The following is a 23,293-nucleotide window of genomic DNA, read 5'->3' on the forward strand; positions in this document are numbered from 1 at the left end:
TAAAGTGTCCCTTCTCTTCTTTTCTCTTCACCCCCTTCTTAACATACCTACTTACTAACCCCCGCTCTTCTTTTTTTACAAATAATACAACTGTGTTTTGTATAATGAAAACACACATTCTATTATCTTACCCTTACTCCAGCCTCAATATGACCTTATCTCATTTATAGGTTATAACATCTTAATAAAAGATCGGCTTATACAATAATACATCTTCTATATTCTTGATGTACTCGTACCTATGCAAGTTTCATAATAATAAAATATCACTTAACCTAAGACAGCATCACCATCATTTCCATTATACTTTAGTTTCTGCTTCCACAACGCAATCCATTCCATCCCGTCTCTCCGTCCACCCCCTTCTCAGCACCCATTATTTATGTAACATTTAGCGTAAGTTATATTAATTTAAACAAAAAAATGTTCATAATTTAAAAAATGGGAGATAAGCGGGTATCATTATTATCATTTTTTTAAGTTTTCAAAACCTCAAACCTTACGGAACAGGCGCTGCGGCGGCGGTTATTACACTTTAAAAGCAGAAAAACAGCTGTCACCGCAATTTCGTCATAGGTATGATTGTAATGTTATGAAATGGAAGATAGTCTTTTTTCTTTTCCTTTCTCATCGCATCGTTTGGAGTTTTTCCGCTTGGGAGGCCTTATTTCAGGAAAACAAAACAATAAATAAAACAAACAAAATTTAAAGTTGAAGAAGAGCAAAAAAAGAAAAATGAAAATAAAAACCATTTGCTGACTCTGACATTTTTCCCATCACTTTTTTTTTCAATTTCTAAACAAAACTTCTTTGGCCAGATTCACCACTCTTTGCTCTGCTATTCATCGTTAGCAACACACTGCACAACCGACAACCGACATGCTTTTGTAACTTGGTAAAAAAATGGAACAGAAAAAAACAAAACAATGAAACAACGGTGATGATCACATCCTAGAGACCATGTGCTTTACAGACGCGATTTTCTGGGTTGCCAACAAAGCAGTTAAAAAATAATTGAATCGAATCCAACAAATTGTTTTAATACTAAATTAAACAACAACTTTTCAAAATTTAATTTAATGACTGTTGAGTTAAAAGACGTTCGAAAATGTATACAAGATTTGACATAAAAGTGCTGATTTGAAACCAACCAACTATGAGTAACAATAATTTGACAGCTGTCACTTTCTGTTACTATAAAAGAAGCAAAAGAATGTGACCGCTATAAACTTCAATCCCGTTTGAAATATTGTTGAACGATAAGAAAGCGTACTACTCCTTTTTTTTATTTTCGATCAGCTGTTTGTTAAGGGTCTCAAATTCAAATGGAACACATTTATAATGATCCAACTAAATCAGACAATAATTTTAAATGTTACTAATAATAATTCTTAGGGGTGGCAACCCTGTAAAAAGTTTGCAAAAATCTATCGGTAGTTGATATTTCTTATTTACCCAATGTACATATTATTCGTTTTTCTTCTTTTAATTTGAAGGCAGAAACAAGTGGAATATGGGTATCGCTTTAGACAGATACACTTTTCTTGCCCCTTGCCATCGTCATCTAAACCTAGCCTATCTTCTCAGTGACGCTATGCACCAAGATTCTCTATTAAAATACCATAAACCGGGAGACTTGGTCGGAACCAGACTTTTTGTTCTGTAATTTGCTTTTGCTTTTGCTTTCGCTTTCAATTGAAATTCTTTTTCTTTTTGTTTTTTAAATTTATTTCTCTTGAAGTTCTTCCCATACAACAAAAAGCTCAACTTGTTGTGGGGGGTTCGTTCCGTATACGAGAGTATACGAGACACAATGTTTTTGTCGGGTTTATTGTTGTTCCGCTTCGTTTGTTGACCTTTTGTTAAAGTTTGTTTATTTTGTGATCTGCTTTGTGGCTTGGTTTGGTTTCTGTATTCTGCTTATTTTTACTATTAGCTTCCATTTTGGGTAAACTGGTTCAAAGCATTTGCCAATATTGTCTTGAAGTGTCAGAAGGATTAATAGTGTTTCTCGAAAAACCAAAACAAAACAAAATGAAATAAAGCATGACTTTCTCATTCACCATTAATATGGAATTCTGACATTTCATTTTTTTGTTTTTATAGATCAGATTCGATTTTTGCATTCAATTCGAAATTTTTAAATAAATTGCTTTATGTCATTATGAGGATCTGAATGGCAAAATACAAAAACTAAAAACAATACAAAAATTGCTAAATACCAAAAAAATGTTAGTAATTGAGGCCAAGGCGTAACATGATGAAAATGAAGGTGAAAGGGATTGCCTATACATTTTTATAATAACGTCTTGTTGATATTTCAGTAATTTAGATGTTCCATAGTACTTATACCTATCAGCGAGATAGACCTTTTCTGTGTTGAAATTAATGCAACATGATATGATTGTCATTATCAGTTTAATCAAAAGTTACGTCGAAACGATGTAATGCAGCTTTCAAATGTATTAAACTATCAATTACACAGAAGTTCATGGTGAAATATTTTATGGAAAAACATAATTAAATGGTTTATATTTCCATGCACGATGATTTAAGAAAGAAAGAAGAATTAAAAAAAAAGAGTTTGTGCATCAGCTCTTTTGTTTAGAAAGTAAATAAATAGTTTGTAATGATGCTTGAGCATGAATAAATTGAATAGTGATTGATGTGTCAATACAGAAGCTTAATTAAAATGTATAATTTTGTAATAAATTGAAAACATACATTGACCCAAAAGAGTATCGTTATAAGGGGATTCCCAATGCTTGGAGAGGGTGGAGTAATGTATTAAGGTTGTGTTATAGACATCAAAGAGTTTCTTTTGTTGTGTTGCTGTTTTAATTGAGAGGTGTATCAATGATATAATAATTATGAATAAGAAATCGTTAAAGTTGTTACGCAGTGGCGTTCGTTGGGTGGTGCGATTTCGAGATGCTTAATTTTTCTTTTATGCATTACAGGGTATGGTTTTTATTAATGGTATTGAAGTTATGAATATAAAGATCTCTTAGTTTGAGCGATTACACAGAGGTTATGTTGGCTTTGAGTTCACTGGCTATATTGATATACACCTTCTACTTTGGGAAACACTTAATAATCATCTGTGTGAGTTTCAAAGAGGACAGGATAATAATTAATGCGTCGAAAAAAAGTTGAAAGAGACGTGTAGAAAGAATCCTGAATTTTAGATGAATTTGAAATGTTCCTTGAAAAGAAAACTAACATAGGTTATGAAAGTCTTAAGTTGGCCCTCTTTCCATCGTAATTCGTTTTCGAAAATTTTGCATAAAGTCTTAAAATGCTCTTCTGCTCGTGTGATTTTTCATTTTGAATCAATTTAAAAATTCGTTAAAATGATCATATATTTTGTTTATATTGTGCTCTCACTAAAGGGGTTATGAATGCCCTAATAATGATTAGACCAAGTACTAGCAATTATAGGGATACCAATGCACATTAGTTTTAAATGTCTGCACAGTAAAATCTGTCGGAAAAGTGGAGTCTGGTAAAACATTCCACATCCGTCGAAAGTGGCTAAAGACAGAATCCCTGTACTTAAAGTAAGTCTGAAGTAGAAAACAAGAGTAAACTGAAGAGCATTCTTTGAAGTATGGGTATTACAGAGCAATTTACAGCATTGTCTATGAAAGTATCAATAAAAATATGATAGACATGATACCTTGCATCGTTGTTCAATAGTAGCAAATGCCTTATTGAAAAAACGATCTCCTATTTTAAGAGTTCTCTTTTTCAATTGTATCCAAAGATTTAAGTTCGTTTTTGAGACAGCAGCCAAAATATGGGAATCATACTCGTTGTTAAGAAAACTAAAAGCTTTATAAATTGTAGCCAGACAAGAAAGGATAACAAATTGGCATAAGTTATCCAAAAAGCAATTTCTTAATATTGTCATATTTCTTTCGGATAAGCTTGGGCATTCGCATAGAAAGTGAAATTTATTTTATTCCGTCTCCTTGTTCCCACATCCTCTACATAAATCAGATGAGCTGATACCAATTATATTCATTAAGGTTCCCATTAAATTGTAACCCCTTACCTAGGATACCTAGGTAGTAGGTATGTAAGTAAGGACAGCTGAGGTATACCTAGTTGCAAAAGGAATTTTGTTTTACCTTTGGAAACATTGCTTTCCTGCTGTTTTCGATCTCAATTAAACTTTGGTCGATTTGTTCATTTACCTGCTCTATTGATCAATTTGTTTTGGGCCAACAGAGGGTAACCATGTTGGCGTTGTTCAGTTAGTGAAGCTCCCTTTGATAGTGCTGAACCGGTCTTGACTTTGTGACTGTCGATAATTTTGCATTTGTATTTCAAATTATGGGAAAGAAGATCCTTAGCGCCTTCAACAATACTTTTGCTTGAAAAAACACTGCAGTAAAGCTTTATTCATCTTTCAAGTGGAAGATTACATGAAAAGATAACAAACCCTACTCCTACCTTCTTGTGAACCCATCTGTAAAGACAAATACATAATTTATTTGTATGACCCTAGTTTCAATTCAATCCATTGTGCTACTGGGATGAAATCTACATATGTACATATGTACGTCTTTAAAAAGTATATCTGAGTTTCAATGATGTTCCTGTGACCAGAGGAGACCCTTTTCCACTTATAACACCGTCAAAGACGTAATGCGCTTTTAGCCACCAGTTAATTCACGAATACGAGCATATTAAGAGGGGCCAGCGAGAGCAATGTCACTTGTAGTACTTAAACATGCAATTCTTTGAAATTAGGATCTATAAACGAATATGAAAAGCAGAGGGTCATTAGCGAAAAAATTGAGATGGTTAGAAGCTTCAGCGTTTACTTTGTGCGATGACATTTTTTGACCGTGTTGAGATAAACAATGCTCTTGCCAATGTTTCAATGTAAACTTTAAAAACGGATTCAATCACCTTTGATGATGAATGTCCATTATCACCTGAGTGAAACATTAAAGTCTCTATTACAACCAAATATCCCTTATGTCTTATACAATTGAGGTTCAAGAATGTTGGTCAGTATTACAACCACTTTTATTTTGAGAAGTATTTACTGATAGCAAAACCAAACATTTTAGCTTTCTGTTTATAAATTATAATAGTCCATTTTGGTTGCTTAATAAAGTCCAAATCAATTTTCAACCTTAGATAACCTTGTCAGTAACCTTAAGACATTGTCTAGTCTATAAAGCCATTTCCTTTACACTGCAATTTGTTATTTTATTGTATAAGATATATCTTATCTTATTTGTAAACCAATAAAGCCGTTATGAGTAGCTTTACTCTTTGGTTCGTTACTTTTAAATATAAAAAAAAGCTTGGGCAATACTCATCAATTCTTAAAGATGAATATAGTAAGATATAAGTTCACTTCTGTATAAAATCAAAAAAATAAAGGTCAAATAATTTTAAACTATTAAAAAAAGAGCCTCCACAACAATCTTTATCTCGAAACAATTAAAAATGAATAAAAATTTTTCTATTAAGTGAATTTAAGTAGATATAAAAAGAAACTCCCACAGAAATTAATGACACTTTTATTTAATTATTGTTTGTATCTATAAAGTTACACCCTTTCTTTGTACGAAACTATCTATCTTTAAAGCTGTAAACAAAAAATACATACTCGTACAATAAACAGCAGACTTTTGTTGCTGAATTATAAGAGAGTCCCTTAAGAATTGAAGTGCCTTCAAGGCGGAGTAAACAAATACATTTTATCTCTATCACTTCATTGACACAGAGTTATGTCTGAATTGTAGTACTATCGTGTATAGTATATAATTAACGACACTATGAGTTGCAATTATCATTTGAATAATTGACTGGAATTCTTAGCAAAAATAAAAAAAAAAAAACAAACAAACAAAATTGTTGGCAATCAACAAGAAATCAAGACCCGGCTTCCGACAAAGGGAGTTTTGTATCTTATACACAAATCAACAACAAAGAATAATGTTTTTGATTGTTGTATGTTGTGTTGTTGGGTTACTATGAATTATGTTGATATTGTGTCTTATGTCGGTGGCCAGCGGTGGTGGTGGCGTCAACAATTGTTCATGAAATGTCCCACTTACCAATTTCTTGGGCTGATGATACAAGACGCGGTACAAAATTAGGAAATTTTCCCAGTCGGTAAAAGTTCGACACACGATTAGTGTAATTTTTTCGATTTCCTTGTTAGGTTTTGAGTATAGGAGTATACTCGAACTCCTATGCTGGTACCCGTATACAATTATTCCTTTGACTTGAGCTTCAGTCTTGCAATATGGGGTTTTGAATAAGTTGTCTATAAATTCAACGTTAAGATGACAATTTACAAAGGCATAATCATCGGCTTGTGGAGAGTAACACGTAGTGCCTTGACTTGTTTATAAAGTTGCGTTGCCATCATCAGTTCATCTCTGTTACTTACAAATAAATGATTGTATAAGTTATTTACTGTCCAGTTGAGCTTGAAGCTAAAGTTAAGCTCTGGGATGCGGCTTAATCGTGATCAATGGCTTTGTAAAAACGATTGTTGTTGTTCTTATTGTTGTTGTTGTAATGACACGTGCCAATAAGTCTGCTAGTTCAATACACAACTGATATAGTAATTTGTTATTCAAAAATCAATATAATTATATAATATATATGTCTGTAAGTGTATTTTTGTGTTTATTTAGATGCGTTTTATGTTGATAAAATTTATTTGAAAATAATGCTAATATTGAAATGTGTACGAAAAAAGCTGTACGTAGTTTGATTTTAATCAATTTATTTTAATTTTAATATAATTATGCAAGAATTTAAGTAAATAATTATAGTAAGTGCCGCCATAAGGCTCATGAAAGTTCCAGGAAGAAATTATAACAAGTTGACCATCAACTTGATGACCTATACCACAGAGTTCATTTGTAAGCCATATACAAGTCGACTTTCCGACAAGAAATTAATGCTTATATGAACCCAGAAAACAAAAATTAAATTTATAGATAATTTCCTGATGCAAGACATAAGATAAAAAGATTTATTCAACTTATACAAGTCGTTTTAAGCCGTTTAAGTCTTTATTTAGTTTTCCAATAAAAGGTTTCATTTTGAATAATTTGCTATTAGGCAACTGTCACATATAGAAATGTCAACTTTTGATATTTGATAAGTAAAACTACGTCATTACTAAAAGTCGAGCGATACAAAACTTCAAGATAGTATTGAAATTGTTAAAAATTTACAATATTGTGAATCATCCCAAAACAGAAGCACTTCCGTTTAGTCGCGAAACTGGTGGACAATTTAAGCTATTTGGACAAATCTGTGATGTGAAGAGTTAAAACCTTGGGCATCGTTCAAGAATAACTGACCATTCATTGCTAGTGTAGCCGTGAACGACATTCTGACTCAACTGTGCGCATTAATAATGAAACATCTTATGGAAATTATATGGTGGCTGATATATTTTCCCTTTGCTAATAGTACTTTTTTCTTTTCAATTATCAAATTTAATTGGTATCACTTTAACACCTCTCATCAGTGAGAACCAACAACTTCTTAAGAACTTACTTGGTTTGTTGTAAAATTGATCTTTTCATTGATATAAGTACCAATTAAATATCAAAAAAAAATTACTGAATATAATCGTGCAGGTCTTACTGCAACTTAAATGACTTGCAAATTACGTAAGAAAAATTTAGCGCAAGAATATATAAATAATAAAATCCGTAAAGAACAAATTGAAGCAAAGCTTTAAAAAAAAACTCAATTTCTTAAATTCTCTTCTTTTGATAATGATGATGATGCACACCTTGATGATCAATCATATTGATTTTGATCTCCCACATGCGCGATTATGATTGACATACCTTCTGATGCTTGTCTATCTTCGGGGCATCAAATCTATACACAAAATTCCATTCGTTTTTAATCAAATTAAAATTGTCGTTCCACATAAATGACATTCACCCCAACTATTTATGTTTGTACATAAAATATTATCAAAGGTTCAAAGGTGTTAATAAAAAAATATTGGGGACACTTCAAATTTTGAGCACGCCAACGCAGTTAAAAAACAAAAACTAGTTAAAAGTTAGAAAGCAATTTTAAAATTAGTAACTGATGGTTAAAAAATGGACTAAAACAAAAAAAAATTAACACGACTTTTCTAATTGTTTAGTAATTCAAGTTTGTACTATTAAAAACCTTATTTTCTAAGATGAAGAAACACTTTTGAATTTAGACTTAAGAGCTTTTTTTTTTAAATTCCCTTATATTTGTGGTAACATATTATGAGTAATAAATATTTTACTTGCAAATTTTGAAATTCTAGATTCTAGTTCAAAATGCTTTGAAATGTTCTACTTTTTAAATTTATTCCAGACATACTACCACGTTAGAAACCGTAGACCAATTCTTTTTATCAAGTTTTTGAGATACAATTCTGTCAGTTTACGATAACTCAAGAGTTCTCAAGCTAAGCATTCAGCAATAACCTGAAAAATATATAAATATAAGTAAAATTTTATATTTATTAATACCAAATCAGCAAAATTCATAGCTAAGATAGTATTGAGGTTGATAATCACTAGTAAATTAGTCTTTGAATAAATCGTTTTTGTGCAAAGTGCGCGCACTCAAGAAGTTATGAATACCCTTAGGAAAGGAAAGGATGAAAAAAGGAGAAACGAATGCACATTGGTATTGAATGTCTCAACTTGTAATGAGTGGCAAATATTGAGCCTGGTAAAAAATTCCACATTCGTGTAGTGCGGCTATAAAAAGAATCTCTTTACTAAATAGTATATCCGAAATTGGTCTTAAGTGTGAACGGTCTTGAGTGTGTACGGATATTACAGAAGAATTGATTTAAGGAACAAATTTAACTAACTATTCTACAAAAGCATTTTGTTTGAAGATATCGATAAAACAATATGCAAATGTCTCGGTAATAGAATGATCACCTATCATTTTAAAGCTCTTTTTTTTTATTACATTCAAAATATTGAAAAAAGTAATTGAGGCACCAGCTTAAATATAAGAATAATACTCGAGTTTTGGACGAATAAAAGCATTGTAAATTGTCGTCAGATCAAAACTTCTTGCACTTTCGGAGAAAACTTAAACACTCAACAGCATTTTTGGCTATGTCAAATATATGATCACTCCACATTTGATGGTTTGTAATGGACAAACATAAAACTGAAAGCTGTTCAGTTTCCATGATGCAAGACCATCAATAATGGATAGATAGTGGTATTGGGAGAACGCAACGCTTTTTCGACAATAGACAGCATTGAGTTTTTGGTGCATTAAGTTCGACAAAGTTTTTGATTACCCATTGGACAATGCTGTCAAGACCAAAAATTACAGAAGGACAAGTTTTAGAATCTAAAAACGATTAAAAAAAGCTGTGAGGAACAAGTATTTCTTAAGCTGAAAATTAATCAGCTTTCTTCGAGGTATTTCTTAAGCTTAAAATTAATCAGCATTTCCATGACCTTGGAAACAATTGACTTAAGTGCAATTGGACATTAGTTAGAAGGGTAGGATGTCACCTTATTTAGGTATAGGCTGAAAACATACTGTTTCCATCCATTGTTCGGAAGGAGACCTGTAGAAAAGTAGGACGCAGTTATTTTGACAGTATAAAGAACCCATCGCTAAAACACTAGCAGAAATGCTTTCCGGGCCAGTGAATTTGTAAATATCGAGAGCTTTAAGTGTTTTAGCAACTATACTGCATGGGCTGAGATGTGCGTTTATCTCGTTCCAAAAATGTAAAATAGCGGGAAACTAACTTATCGAAATAAATGGTTTGTGCATTCGATTAGTTCGTTCAAATACACGAACCATTTTTTTCATATATATATTAGTTTCCCAGTATTTTATATTTGTATTAAAATAAAAAGTTAATTTTTGCAACTAATTATAAATGTATATTCAATTACAATATCATTTGCATATTTTACAGGCAAATTTTTGCTTTTGACACTCTATTTGTTAAAATTGGGCCAGGGTGAAAGGGTGACTTACTCACGAATTAATATAGTGATATAAACCTATTCAAAAATGCATCACAAAATGTTGTTTGTAGCAACTATAAAGGTAAATTTATCTTAAATAACTTGGCAATATACAATTCAATATAAGGAGTTTTTTCACTTAGATAATAGTTCTCAGTCTCAGAATGTATAGTGGATTTGTAATTAATTTTATTCAGCTACCTATAAATATATTTATGGAATTAAGAATACTAAAAAAGGCAAAACAAGCCAACCAAAAACAATAAAAACATTCCATCTATATTATTAAGAGTTCATCGTCAGGTACACTTACTCACTTCACTGGCACCTACATTTTTAAAAACACAAAACTAAACAATTTGCTATTGAAAAATTGATAAACGATATTAACCTCCAAATCACTTTCTTATTAACTTATTCCACCAGAATAAGTCGTGACCTCACGATTCTCATTTAAAATTGTATACAAAAACAAAACAGTAATAATTAGACAAATACAAATTAACAATACAAAGTACCAAAACCACAACACTGACTTAATGACGAATAGGGTGCAAATCGTCGCAGCATGCAAAGTATGGACATTTTCACACATATAAAAATGAATTTAAATCATTACCATTAAAATAAAGAGTGTTTTCTTTGGGGTCCTTAACCCAAATTTTAACCTTTATTACCCTACTAAATCCTTTTAAGTAATTTCCACATCATTCCTCATCATCATCATTGAACCACTAACCCCATTTTACAAAATAAAGCCTTTGCCAGATGTATCAGATATTCACACAAAACATTTAACAATGACATTCTTCCCAGGTTCAAAAATTCGTCCAAAATATTTAAACTTATGTATAAAAGACCACCTACTTAAGTCAGTCAACCATTTCGATTTCGGAACTCCTACTTATGAATTTTTCAGCCATAACCATCGTCATCAAATAAAAATAAACCAAAGTTATCTTTAAAAATTAATATAAAATGAGTCCCACATTATTAAATGAATCACCTTGCAAAATGCGTGGGAATTTCAGAAAATTTGTATTAATTTGTATATTTCTTCTTTTTTGTATTTGTTTGAAAAATTAAATAAAAATTGGTGACATTACAAGTTAAATTATAGTACAGCTCGTTGGTGGGTTGTTTTTGAATGTGCTACAAGCTGAAGAAAATTACACCACATCACCAACAGCAAAAAGATAAATTAAATTAAATAAATAAACAACTCCACCTCGAGACAGAGATCTTATATTGCACTTACCTATAGTTACAAAACTTGCTATAGAAGGCTTTAAAAGTTTATAGATGGTTAGGTTAGGTAAACGTCTATAAGAACTTGGTCAGTGTGCTCAACTCATGCAATTTTTATTTAATTTATTTTCATTTGCAATTTTCCATATAGAACTGGTACTTGCTTGAATTCGGATTGTCAAATCTATGTTCATTGGGGCTAAAAAGTGGTTTTGGTAAATGTCTGTATTCTTCCATTTCATTACTTTTTAAACTGTATACTAATCAAAATTGCTACGAATAAAATAGATTCTTATGACTTTTCTTTCTTGGCCCGGATAGTTGACCTTCAATATTAATCAAAGTGTGCTACCTATCAAACAATGTAAGCAAGCACTATTTTGTCTATACATTTATCAAAGCTTTGAAAATATAATTTCTTTTTTTGTGACTCGCGCTAATTTCATTGTAGACTTATTTTTTCTTCTTAAAACAGAAGAAGATCTACTACAACTAAAACTTTAAATGATTAGGTGAAAGGAAACGAAGTGGACGTCATTACTTAATTTACTTCCCTTTTTCATTGGATGGCTTAGATTATACCTAGAGAACCGCCAATATATATGTAGAGTTCTTTTCAGGTTCTCAATCTCCGGTCCCATTTTTGCAAACTCAGTAGTTCCTCAAGGGAGCCACGTTGGTCCCTTGATATTTGTCTAAATTATCAACGACATTATTAATATCATTGATAACTCAACTAACTTTATTTCAGGTGATGACATGAAAATATTAAATGTTATTACTGCTCTTTCTGACTTTATCGTACTCCAAAGTGATCTTGACTCATTTCGTACTTGGTGCCCATTCATAACATTCACCCGTAGCCGTAAGAGATCAAATCTCCCTCCTGAAATGCACGATGTTACCATTAATTCCGTTTGTTATATTCGCAGGCTAGAAGTTGTTTGCGACACTCAGTTAGGCTTTCAATTTCGAGCCCATTTTGACCATTTCATTAAGAAACCAAAGTCTAAAGAATTCTGGAATCTCTATATCACTACATCTCTCGTCAGACCTCTTCTTAAAATCTGGTGTCTCCATCAATACTCTTACTGTCAGAGAATTGGATCTGCGCAACACAGATTTTTTCGATTTGCACTCTGCGGTCTTTATTGGGGTGATAATCTTTTCTTACCACCTTATGAAAATAGTTTAAAATTTATTAATTGGCAAAGCAGCGAAGTCGGTGATATCCTTTATCCACATCAACTTTTGGTAAGGACCATAGACTCAGCATTTCTTTTAGAAAAGATTTGCATTTATATACTAATCCACGGAAAGTAAGACATGCCCCATTCTTTCACCTTTCTTATCGCCTTACAAATTACTACCTTTTTCTTAAGAATGCTTCACGGTTAAATTTGAGTTTATATAGTGTTCACTTTCTCCGTCGAGAAAAGAGTTTTGAACCCAATTGCTTAGCCAAGGTAATAGCTGTTCGCTAAGGTAATTCTTGGTCGGATTTCCACTAACGTGCTCTTGGTGGAATTGATATTTTTTCCAAGTTAGGGAAACTTCTTGAGTACTTCGGGATCACTGCTACCAACAGTAACGTTTTCTCCTGGGCGTTGCACAGATGAAGCTTTGTTTTGTCTTTATTCACTTTAAGAGCAAAGGGTTTCTCCTGATCATCGATAGCGGTACATGATTTTGGAACGTCTCATCAGGAGTTTCCGATGATTTCGATGTCCAACATCATCGCATTTTTAGGGGCAGAGCCTGCCAGATTAACAACACCCTTAGGCACTATCTGCTCCCGGACTTGGTTGAAAAAATCGCATGACAGCGCATTTTCACCCTGTACATGGAATAGCTGGGAAAGCTGTTACGCATTTACAAGTTTCAAGGCGCATTTTGCAACTTCATGTTTCTTAACTGGATCAGTTTTTTCCTGATGGCAAGTTCCGACATCGCAGCTTTGAAGTCTATGAAAATATAATGTATCGATTTGAAATTTGTCATCTTTTCCAGGGTTTGTATTTATGTGTATATTTGGTAGTGTTGCAGAAATGTTTAAGCCGTTCACATAGAACGTTAAAATGATCTTGTAGCAACATTAAGAGGGAAAATACCTCTATAATTTTTGCAGAACACAGGATTGCTATTTTTCTGGATTGGGCTTATTAAACTATTTGACCAGTCGTCGGAAATACTTTCCTCTTCCGACATTTAATTAATGAACTGGTGCATGAACCTTACCAGTATATCACCGCCAAATTTGATGAGTTTCGGAGGTAAGTTATCTTAGCAGGCGGTGGCTTACTTAACCTCTTAAGTATTTGGCGCTTGGACTGGGTTTTTATTTACTGATCTCATGCTTGTTTGTCTTCCAATAGCATCATCCACATGACGCGAATTCAAAAGCTGGGAATGCTGCTTTAATACGTCTATAAATCCCTGTGCTTTGCAGACTACGTTCCAGAACAGATTTGTAGAACTGGCGTATTTTTGTGGCAGCAATAGACTACTCAAGATAAAAATAACTTGTTTTAAAATATACACCTAAATATTTCAATAGATTTGGGAAGATGCTAATCTTCCTTTAAACTTTAAGTTCACATATCTCAGCTTTCCCATGAACCATTTTGAAATATTTTCCACACATATTAGAAGCTAAACATCACTTTTCATTTGAAACTAATTATATTTGTGAACACTCTTAGCCTGAAATAAGTAATACCCTTTAGTAACAAAATCTTTTTGCCCCTTAAAAATTAAATTGACGCTATTGTATTTTTTTCAGTTTCTAAACATCTTAATAAATATTTATCTAGCAGCTTTACGTCTATTAGAGTTGCTGCAATACAACAAAGGTCATGTCCAACATCTGCGATATTTATCTAATAGTAGAAGTAGAAGGTTAGGTAAGAAGAATTATCTAACTGCATAAAACGAATCTATAACAGAGAAGCTACAGTGAAAGCCGATACCTATCTAAGTCTATAGTTGGGTGAATTTATCTCCCAGAAAAAACCACCCTATAAAGTGGAATGTTTTGTGTTGGGCATTTATAATTAAAGTTCATGGTTCTTTCTGAAGCCCGTAACTGTGATGCGAACAAGAGGTGTGCTGTTTCGAGTCTCGTCTCCATCTTCAGGTACCGATACCGACTGCATCTTCATCTAATGATGAACAAACTGACCACCATATAAGGAATCAAATAGTCTGAAAGATATGCGAGTCTCTTTATAGTTTGGCTCTGACTAATGTGCCGACTATTAGTTTCCTTATATTGGATGGGTCACCAGTCACCACATTCAGACAATTCAAGTTGAGCGCCATTTGAGGTGGGTTCAATCTTCGATCTTCACTACGTAACTTTTCAAAAACCGGGCTTGTTATGGTCGAGTCACGTCGCGTCGTTGTCGATGGCTTACAGTTTGACTCAAAGACCAGATCTATATATTTACAACATTTTTGATTCCTCACAAACGACGCATCTGGTCAGGTTTGATTTTGTAGATGTCGCTGTCTGCGCCTTCGGTCGTCGTTGCAGTCGTTCTGTCAGTCGGTGCAGTGTCTATTACGAAGACCTTTGGCCTTCTCTCTTGAGAGTTTGTTTATCTTCTTTCAGTACACCTAGCTATGGGTAGGTATTTATTCTTAGGTAATAATCTTGTTATTTCAGTCCACATTGGATATACTCGTATCTTTAGTTATGCATAAAATGTTGAACAAATTATTTTTAAAACATTTTACTCATAAAATCCAGTGCGAAATATGATTCTTAAAAAGATACAAAATTCTTGACTCATAAACCGGATTGTTTATGTTTTTTTGGGTGTGAAAAATTAACGTTAGTATAATTGAATTGAATCATCTTTATCTCAATTAGCTATATTCTCGTAGCTTTATCAATTAAATGTAAACACGGGATATGAGATACATCAGGGGTAAGTAATAGCACCCACGCTTTTTCTGTTAAGTGATGGAAAAGAATGCAGAAGAACATGAATCAACAACATTTAACCGATAAAAATATAAGTATACGAGTAGCTAGGGATAATTTTGTTTTCAATTTTGGTTTTATTGATAGAACCAATTTCTTGTTTTGCAAAATATATAAATTGCATAAGTTTTTAATAAACAGTTGGCTAACATTATGGTTATAAATGATGTTGCTGTTTTTTTTTTAAATTGATTTAATAACAAAATTTATGGCTTCCAAGGCAGACTACTTATAAATGTAGGTTTTTACTTATAATTTTATGAGATGCATATTTTTAATTTATTTAGACTAAACTGAATTATAAAATTTCTTATTTTGGAAGCAAATGTATATGTTTTAAAAGTTAACTCACAAAAAGCATGTGGTGTTTAGTGAAATATTGTTGAATCTTGATTACCATATATGGTGAAATTTGAAAATGTTTTTTTCATGCTCCCCAAGTGGAAATTTAAGTTTTTACAAATATAGGTTATTCCAGCAGCTGCCTCTTTCACGACTGTTATCTGTTTTTTAGTGAAAATGATGAAAATGTTGGGGCATTGCTGCTGTTGTCCTTTATATTCACGAAAACACAAGTTTGTTAATTTCTCGTTAATCTTTGAAATAATGTATTCAAAACGCGAAAAAGCACCGTATTTTGTATCAAAACTTTGAGTTCAGTTAACGCAAGAATTCAATTCGTTTAACCACTAGCAATATTCATGTACATTTGCTATTTCTTTCCTTGAAATGTATCAATGTGATCCAGATTTTTATAAAAAAAATGTCTTAAGTATTGAAACGCAGTTAAAGGATCTCAAAAAATCCAAGAAAGATTCCTGAAAAGCTTTCCATCCTTAATGTTTCACTGTTTGTTGCTAGCGGTGTGATTTGGCCTTACTTTTTCAAAAATAAGTCTGATTCAACTGTTACTGATTAGTGTTGTAGTCAAATTTTCTATAACTATTAAATGTAGATATCGTTGAAAGTTTGTCCCTATAGTTAAAAAAATATTTTGTTTTTGTGTATTTTAAATTAAATTTATAATAAGAGAGCAGTGTATAAGCTTTACCAAAACTGTTAATTATTTTATGAAAGTCTTTTTTGCAGGATTTTACAAAAGCCTTAATTGTTACAGACTTATCATTTAAAAATTAGATTAATTGAGTATTAATCTAAGTTCTCTCAAATAGTTGAAATCTTATTCATTTAATCGAATTTAGATTGTTGTTTTTTGTATAGATGGTATTCCGCAAGGTAGTCATCTGGGGACCTTAATTTTGCATCTTTTCACATTTAGAATCAACAAATTTTGTTGTATTTGCAGACCGGTTAAAATGAATATACATACTATCAAATTTCCACCAATTTTGATTATAAGGATTTTTAAAAGGACATATGATATGTAGTGCTGTAAATTTAAAGACGCGCATAGTATTGTTTTTAAGATTAGTTATAGTTCAAGGCAATTTATACTTTCTTAGTTGTATTCTGTTTTATATTCTCACATTTATTGAAATAAATTCTTATAAAAGAATCAAGAATATACAATTTATGTTCACAGGATTTGCCTTGAGGAATTAAAATTTCCTGTAAGATTTATCCTCTTATACGGCACGTCTTGATTGATCTCAAAACTTTATACAATAGTACAGAAATTCTTTTCTTTAAAAAAAAAATAGGATAAATTCACCAGAGTTATTGAGTGCCTTTCAATCTCAAAGAGAGAAATCTTGGAAACAGAGACGTTGATAAACTGTGGATCTAATGAACCTTTATTAACTCGTTCATTAACTAAATTTAATTCAATTTATTGGCAACTCGATCTTCTAATGAATAGAAATAGAAATATTTTCAAACAGTGTTTTGAGTAGTTTTAATATTAATCAATACGCGGACAAAGTTTTCTTCTTCAAAATGAATGTATCATGTCAGGTTTTAGAGATATCATTTTTTAAAATTCAAAACACGTAAGAGGCTATCAAAATTTATGAAATAGCTTTTTTGTTAATGAAAATCGGTGATGGTTTTTTAAATCTATAAAAACTTTTTTTTCAATATTCGCTTGAAATATTTACAAATATTATTTCATAATATAATATTCGCTTGAAATATTTACAAATATTATTTCATAATATAATATTTGAAAAAAACTTCAAAAGTTATTAGATTTCGGTTTGTCTCACAAAAATCTATAAAAAACGCTAAACCATTTTTGCTAAAATGGTTTTATCAAAAAAATGCAAACCGTTTTGAAAGTTTGGTTTTTGTAAAGAATCTATGTTGTCTAAACAATTATATTACATCAAATATTTGAAATATATTACAAAATATAAAATAATGTTAAAAACGGATATTTTTAAAAGTTGAGCAAATATGTAGTTAAAACTAGAATTAGGACTCTATATCAGCACACAAATTTAAATTTAAATTTTTCTCGAAACTTCATATAGATCCAAATAAAAACTCAAAACTAATAACAATTTCCAGTAATAAACTAAAATGGCATTGAAATGTTATCTAAAAGAACAAATACCTTCCAAAATCATCATACAATTTATTGTTAAGAGATATTTTGAGTATTAACCTAGGTTTAAAGACCAGTTTTTTGTATCATTTTTAAAGAGGCATATTTTAAAAACCTGATGAATTAAGGCCATCGTAATCCTTTAAAAAAGTACTGTTTTATTTGTGCAACAAAAAAATGTAATTTTTTGAACCAGTGACATTGGTTAATATATGAAATATTGTTAAAATTTATACAAAAAAATAAATAGCCATTGATGAATAAAATATCTTATTCGTATTTATCATTAAAAGAATATGTAACATATTTTTAAGATGAAAAGGCGGAAGTAGCAATTTTGTTAGTAGAGAAAGTAAATTGTTCACTGTTGAACTAATCAAAAACAAAACTTGTACATTAAAGTTTAAAAGACTTATTGGCCCAAATAGGGTTTGCAAGAAGTAGCATGTGAAATAAGCACTATCTAAAACCCTCCTTTCAAATGTTATTACGCAAAATTACGAAAAGCGTTGACATTTTTAAATCGAATAAATTTTGTTTCAAAATCATATAATTGAAGTAGAATGTAAGTATTATATTGTAGGTAGTTGTAAATTACATATGTTGACGTTGTGCCTATAAATCTTTTTCTTTGTTCTTTAGACTTAAAAGTGATGGTAATGTTGAAAACCTTAAATAGGAAAAACAATCACAATGATTCAAACTTAAAACCTACTTTAAGGCAACAAAAAGTGTCGTTCATTACTTTATGTTGACCTATAATTCCAAAATAACCATAAACAACCACCATCAGAACTGTCAATTACCACCCACAATTTCATAACTCAACTGCTCAATTAGCACTCAATCTTTTGTTGTTGTTTTTTTTTATTATTTTGCGGATACAGCACAATTTACCACCCGTCACACAAAAATTCCCATTCACCCAAAGAGTATAAAATCATGACACAAAAAATAAATAAAAACAAAAACTATATTTTACGACAACAATAACTTCGGAAACTACAAATTGCTGAGGCTTCCTTGAACCAATATTATAATACAGAAGTGGCGGCGCAGCGGAGCGGCGGCGGCGGGTGCCAAGTATATGTATGGCTTTACCTACTTTGGGATGAATGATCTTCGGATTCACACGTCTTAAGGTTTTGAAAGAATTTGTTACAGAACTTCAATTGAGATATATTCATAACCTATAACCAGCTATCCTAGATCCAAGACATCTATCTATTACAATAATCGTCGCAGAGGCCACCCCTGGCGTCAGGTAAACATTATATACATATACTGCTGAGGACGACAAAGAGCACAGAAGTTGTTGTTATTGCTGCACGCGATCAAAGGTGTCTTACTTTATAATACCTAGACCTAGCATAAGCACATTTTAAAGAATGCAAAGCTTCATCGCCATCACTCTTGATTCTTGAATCTCCGCGCTCCAGAGTTCAGACTTGATTCAAATGTTAATTAATTCAAAGTCACTCACTGTTGCGCTTGCACAGCTCGTTGCATGCAACTTATGTATATGTTTATTGTTGCACCTCTCTATGGGAAAATAGTTTTTTAATCATAGTCTTTTTTTTATATATGTAGATTGGTGTGACATAGAAATTGTATATCAGAAGCGCGAATTTTATGCGACGACTTGGATGTTATGCAGTGACAAATCTGCCACTCGTGTGGTGTGATTGAAATATATTGCAACTCACTATAAAGTAATTAAAATAACTTGCATGGTTATAGCTGGCATTTAGATCACTCGCAATTAGAAATCTAAAGAATGAAGTCTTCAATGAAATTTAAGGTTGAAACATAAGTTTTTCAAAATTTTAAAAGTAATTTTTAGCTTATTTTACAAATTTAAAATACACTAGATTCGACTTGTGGCGTTACTGGCATGGTTTTTAAAATTATCTTACGCAGCAGTATAAGCTCTCAAAAAGGAAAACTATACCCTATTTTGAAACTTACTTTATTGGTACTGCACGTGTTATTCTTATAGTGATATTTTTTAGAGTTAATAAGTTGGCTTACTTTCGCTGAAAGAATTTTTCAAATGGGACCAGTAGTTCCTGAGATTAGGAAATATGTTTGGGTTTGATCTTCCGGAAGAAATCGTAGCTCTTTATATTTTAGGATAGACACTAAAGTTGACACTTTAACTCCTAAGAAAACACGTATTTTTTGTCACAAAAACAAAATAATACTTTTGTAGAAGATAAGGGTTGTTCTTAATTCTAAGCTCACTTTTCCATCACAAAAGGTTGTCAAAATATGAATCCTTAAAAATCCTAAAAGCTTAGGCAACACGCAACATATCCCTTAACAATAAATTGTGTGATGATTTTGCAAAGTACAGCAAAAAAATACTTTTGTCTTTCAGAGACAGTTTATATCATTTAAGTATTTCACTTAGTTTTGTTATGAGTCTACATTTGCCTCTATATGAAATTTTAAGTAAACTTTGAATTTGGCACTTTTTTTGGTTTGAAAACTACTTTTGGAGTTTATTTGAAGTATTGATCCCCAATTCTAACTTTAATTTTAACTATTATCTAAAAGTTTTAAAAATACCCCTTTTTAACATTATTTTTACTTGATGTTGAAGATTGTTTAGAGCGTTTCTTTTAGATTAATATTTATTTAAGATATGTGACATCTACCAACCTATGAAAAACTATAAATATTTCGAATTTTAAAACCTCTGATCTTTGAAAGATATTTAAATTTAGCTTTTCAGTACTTCTTATTTGAAAGGCTTAAAAGGTTCTTGCTTAAAATAAGTAATTAATTTGTTAGTTAGTTTGCGCACCTCCATTAGTCGATATTTAATGGGAACTTTTAATTATGATTCCTTTTTCAATAAAAGGTTTTATGTAAATTTATTAGTTGTTTTGATGATTTTGTATTTTTCTTAATGATTATTGATAATGAACAAAACAAATAAAATAAATAAAATTAATTAAAATCAAACCATTAAATAAACCCACCACTGGACAAGCTTACATAAAGTAAACAAAAACAAACTTAAAGAATTGATTACATTTTTTTATTTTTTAAGGCAATTGTCATATAATAAATATCAAAAAACACAAAAATTTAGACTCCCATATTTAGGTCAAATAATAAACAATCATGAATTCTTTAAATTCTCTCTGTCGAAATACATACACTACACTTCAACAATTTTAACAACAATATAAAGTATACCTACCTCGTTAAACTTGAAATGAAAAAAGATTTAATTTAACGATAAAAATCAATCGTGACATCGTTAATTTTGCGATATGGATCATTGGTATCTACATCCCACTTTCCAGTTTCCTTAAAATAGATTTTGTGAATGGCTATACGCTTTACCAACTCATTCTTTTGGCGTCACTTAAAATGATCATTATTCGATCAAACATCCCGACTTAAGTAAACTTTTCAATTAAAGAACGTACTTAAAACACACCTTTCACCCGCTGTTGATATAATGCCGCCAGATTAATTTACTATATTTCAATTTTGAACTTGAATCCAGTTTAGATGTGATCTTAGGTTTATTTCTTTAAAATATTTTTTTTTTCTTTTTGATTCTCATCATATCACCCACATTTTAATACGATTTAAGTAATAAATAATTTTAATCTTATTGTTTTTTTATTTGTCTTTTAAGATCCACAACATAATGTCCGACCGCCAACCATATTGGATAATATTGCCGATCCTTATCTGGATCTGTAGCATTGGATATGGCATAAGCCAGGTAAGTTTTCGATAGTGAGATCGTCTTTAGTATAATTTAAGTAGCTTAATCGACAGAGAGGCCGTTTGGTCTATAAAAATAGCTACTTACCTACCAATTGAAGTTCAAAGATAAAGATATATCTTCGAAATGACTATTTAAATCATACAATTTATTGAACGATTTTGAGATGCTTTTATCTTCTGATATTTGTTTTCTCTGAAATTTGAATAAATACTCAGATGAGCAAGCACGTTCGGTTATCTGAAAAATGCATCTGAATTTTTTTCAATCAGTTTCAATGTGCACTGCAACACGGGGACGGATTAGTCTTTGCATGGGATATACAAAATATAACCGACACTTTTACAGCGTTTTAACACAGTCACAAGGTTTGTTGTCTTTCGATATTGATATTTTTACAAACATTGTTCAGCAGTAATAATCACACCTCCGGGAATGTTTACCCTTTCGGACGTTCTTTTGTAAATCTCTAAAATTTTTTAACAGCATATCAAAAATGTGTAATTCCTCGGATTGTTTCTACCTTTTGTATGAAGAGGCGTTCTTAAATAAAAAATCTTTGTTGTCCCCTGTCGTTAAAACGTAACACACCCCCGATGCCGCTATCTATGAGTGGCACTTCCATCTAGGAAACTAATCAACTATCAGTACTCGGTATGTGTGTCACAGATCATCTTTTATAGAATGTTCACATATGTATTTGACATTGCTAAAAATGCTGCCAGGTGCTTAGGAAATTTGTCACCCCTTTTGATCTGCCTGTAATTTACACAGCCTTCATCCGTCCAAAGCTTGAATATAATTTGCATATCTGTGCAGGTACCCCTAAAACAGGTTTAAATCTCTTGTACATAAATCAAAAAAGGGCTTTAAGAATGATGAATAAATGAACTCTAATCGAAACATTTATATCGCTAGAACACCGCCGCACTGTCTCATGCCTTTCTTTGTTTTATCGATATTTTTACAAACAATGTTCTGTCGAATTAGCCAGTTGTATTTCACCCCTTAATCGATTCAGCGGAATAACACTTCCAGGAATGTTCATCAGTTTACCCTTGAGCTTAATTTCGGGGGTACTGTTAAGTATAGAGATTCTATTTTATTTAGCACATCGAGAATTTGGAATGCTTTGGCCAACTCTGTTTATTTCCCCTCCCATTTTGATATTCAAAAGTTTAACATCAATGTGCACCGATATCTTCTCTTAAATCCTTTCCTATTTTCCTAACGCAAGCACTGTACTTAAACTTGGAAGATGTTAAGGGTAGTAATAACGCATTTAAGTATCGACTTAGACTGGTTCACATCAGTTTTTTAAATTTTTTTTTTAAAGATTCAGGACATTCTCATCCTTTACCCTTAGTATGTATTTTATTTTATATTAAAAGATGAAAAGTTATTTCTTCTTACTGGAAAACACTAAAACCAAAACCCTTATATAAAAAAACTAACCCGTTTAGTGTGTGCAAGTTATAAAAAAAAATAATTTATTTCAAATGTTCGCTCGTAAACTTATTTCGACAAATCAAGAACCACAACGTGTATGTATGTATGTGAATTTCTTTAAATTTTCACACTTGAAATGAAAATTGGAGTTTGGGTTGTTTGATTATAAAATAAAGTTAAATCAAAATCTAAGTGAAAATTCCTTACTTCACAAAAAAATCCATTTTATAATTTCCTTGCATCTAAATTATTTAATATGCATAATTTTCATGTGTTGCTTGAAGAAAATTAAAGCTTTGATTAAATGTTTCAACAAATTTTGAAGAGCGTTCTAATTACATAGATTT

The 23,293-nt window shown here is 31.4% G+C and overlaps 1 protein-coding gene across 1 annotated transcript in view; it reads left to right on the forward strand.

Annotated features, from left to right (window-relative positions):
• LOC129943061 (mucin-2) overlaps positions 1 to 23,293 on the forward strand; it is a 72,754-nt gene that overhangs the window by 5,182 nt on the left and 44,279 nt on the right. Inside the window, exon 2 of the mRNA XM_056052276.1 lies at positions 21,405 to 21,494. Coding sequence (XP_055908251.1) covers positions 21,405 to 21,494 — 90 coding nt within the window. The remainder of the gene's footprint in view (positions 1 to 21,404; positions 21,495 to 23,293) is intronic.

The sequence above is a fragment of the Eupeodes corollae genome, chromosome 1, assembly GCF_945859685.1.
Source record: "Eupeodes corollae chromosome 1, idEupCoro1.1, whole genome shotgun sequence".
NCBI lineage: Eukaryota > Metazoa > Arthropoda > Insecta > Diptera > Syrphidae > Eupeodes > Eupeodes corollae.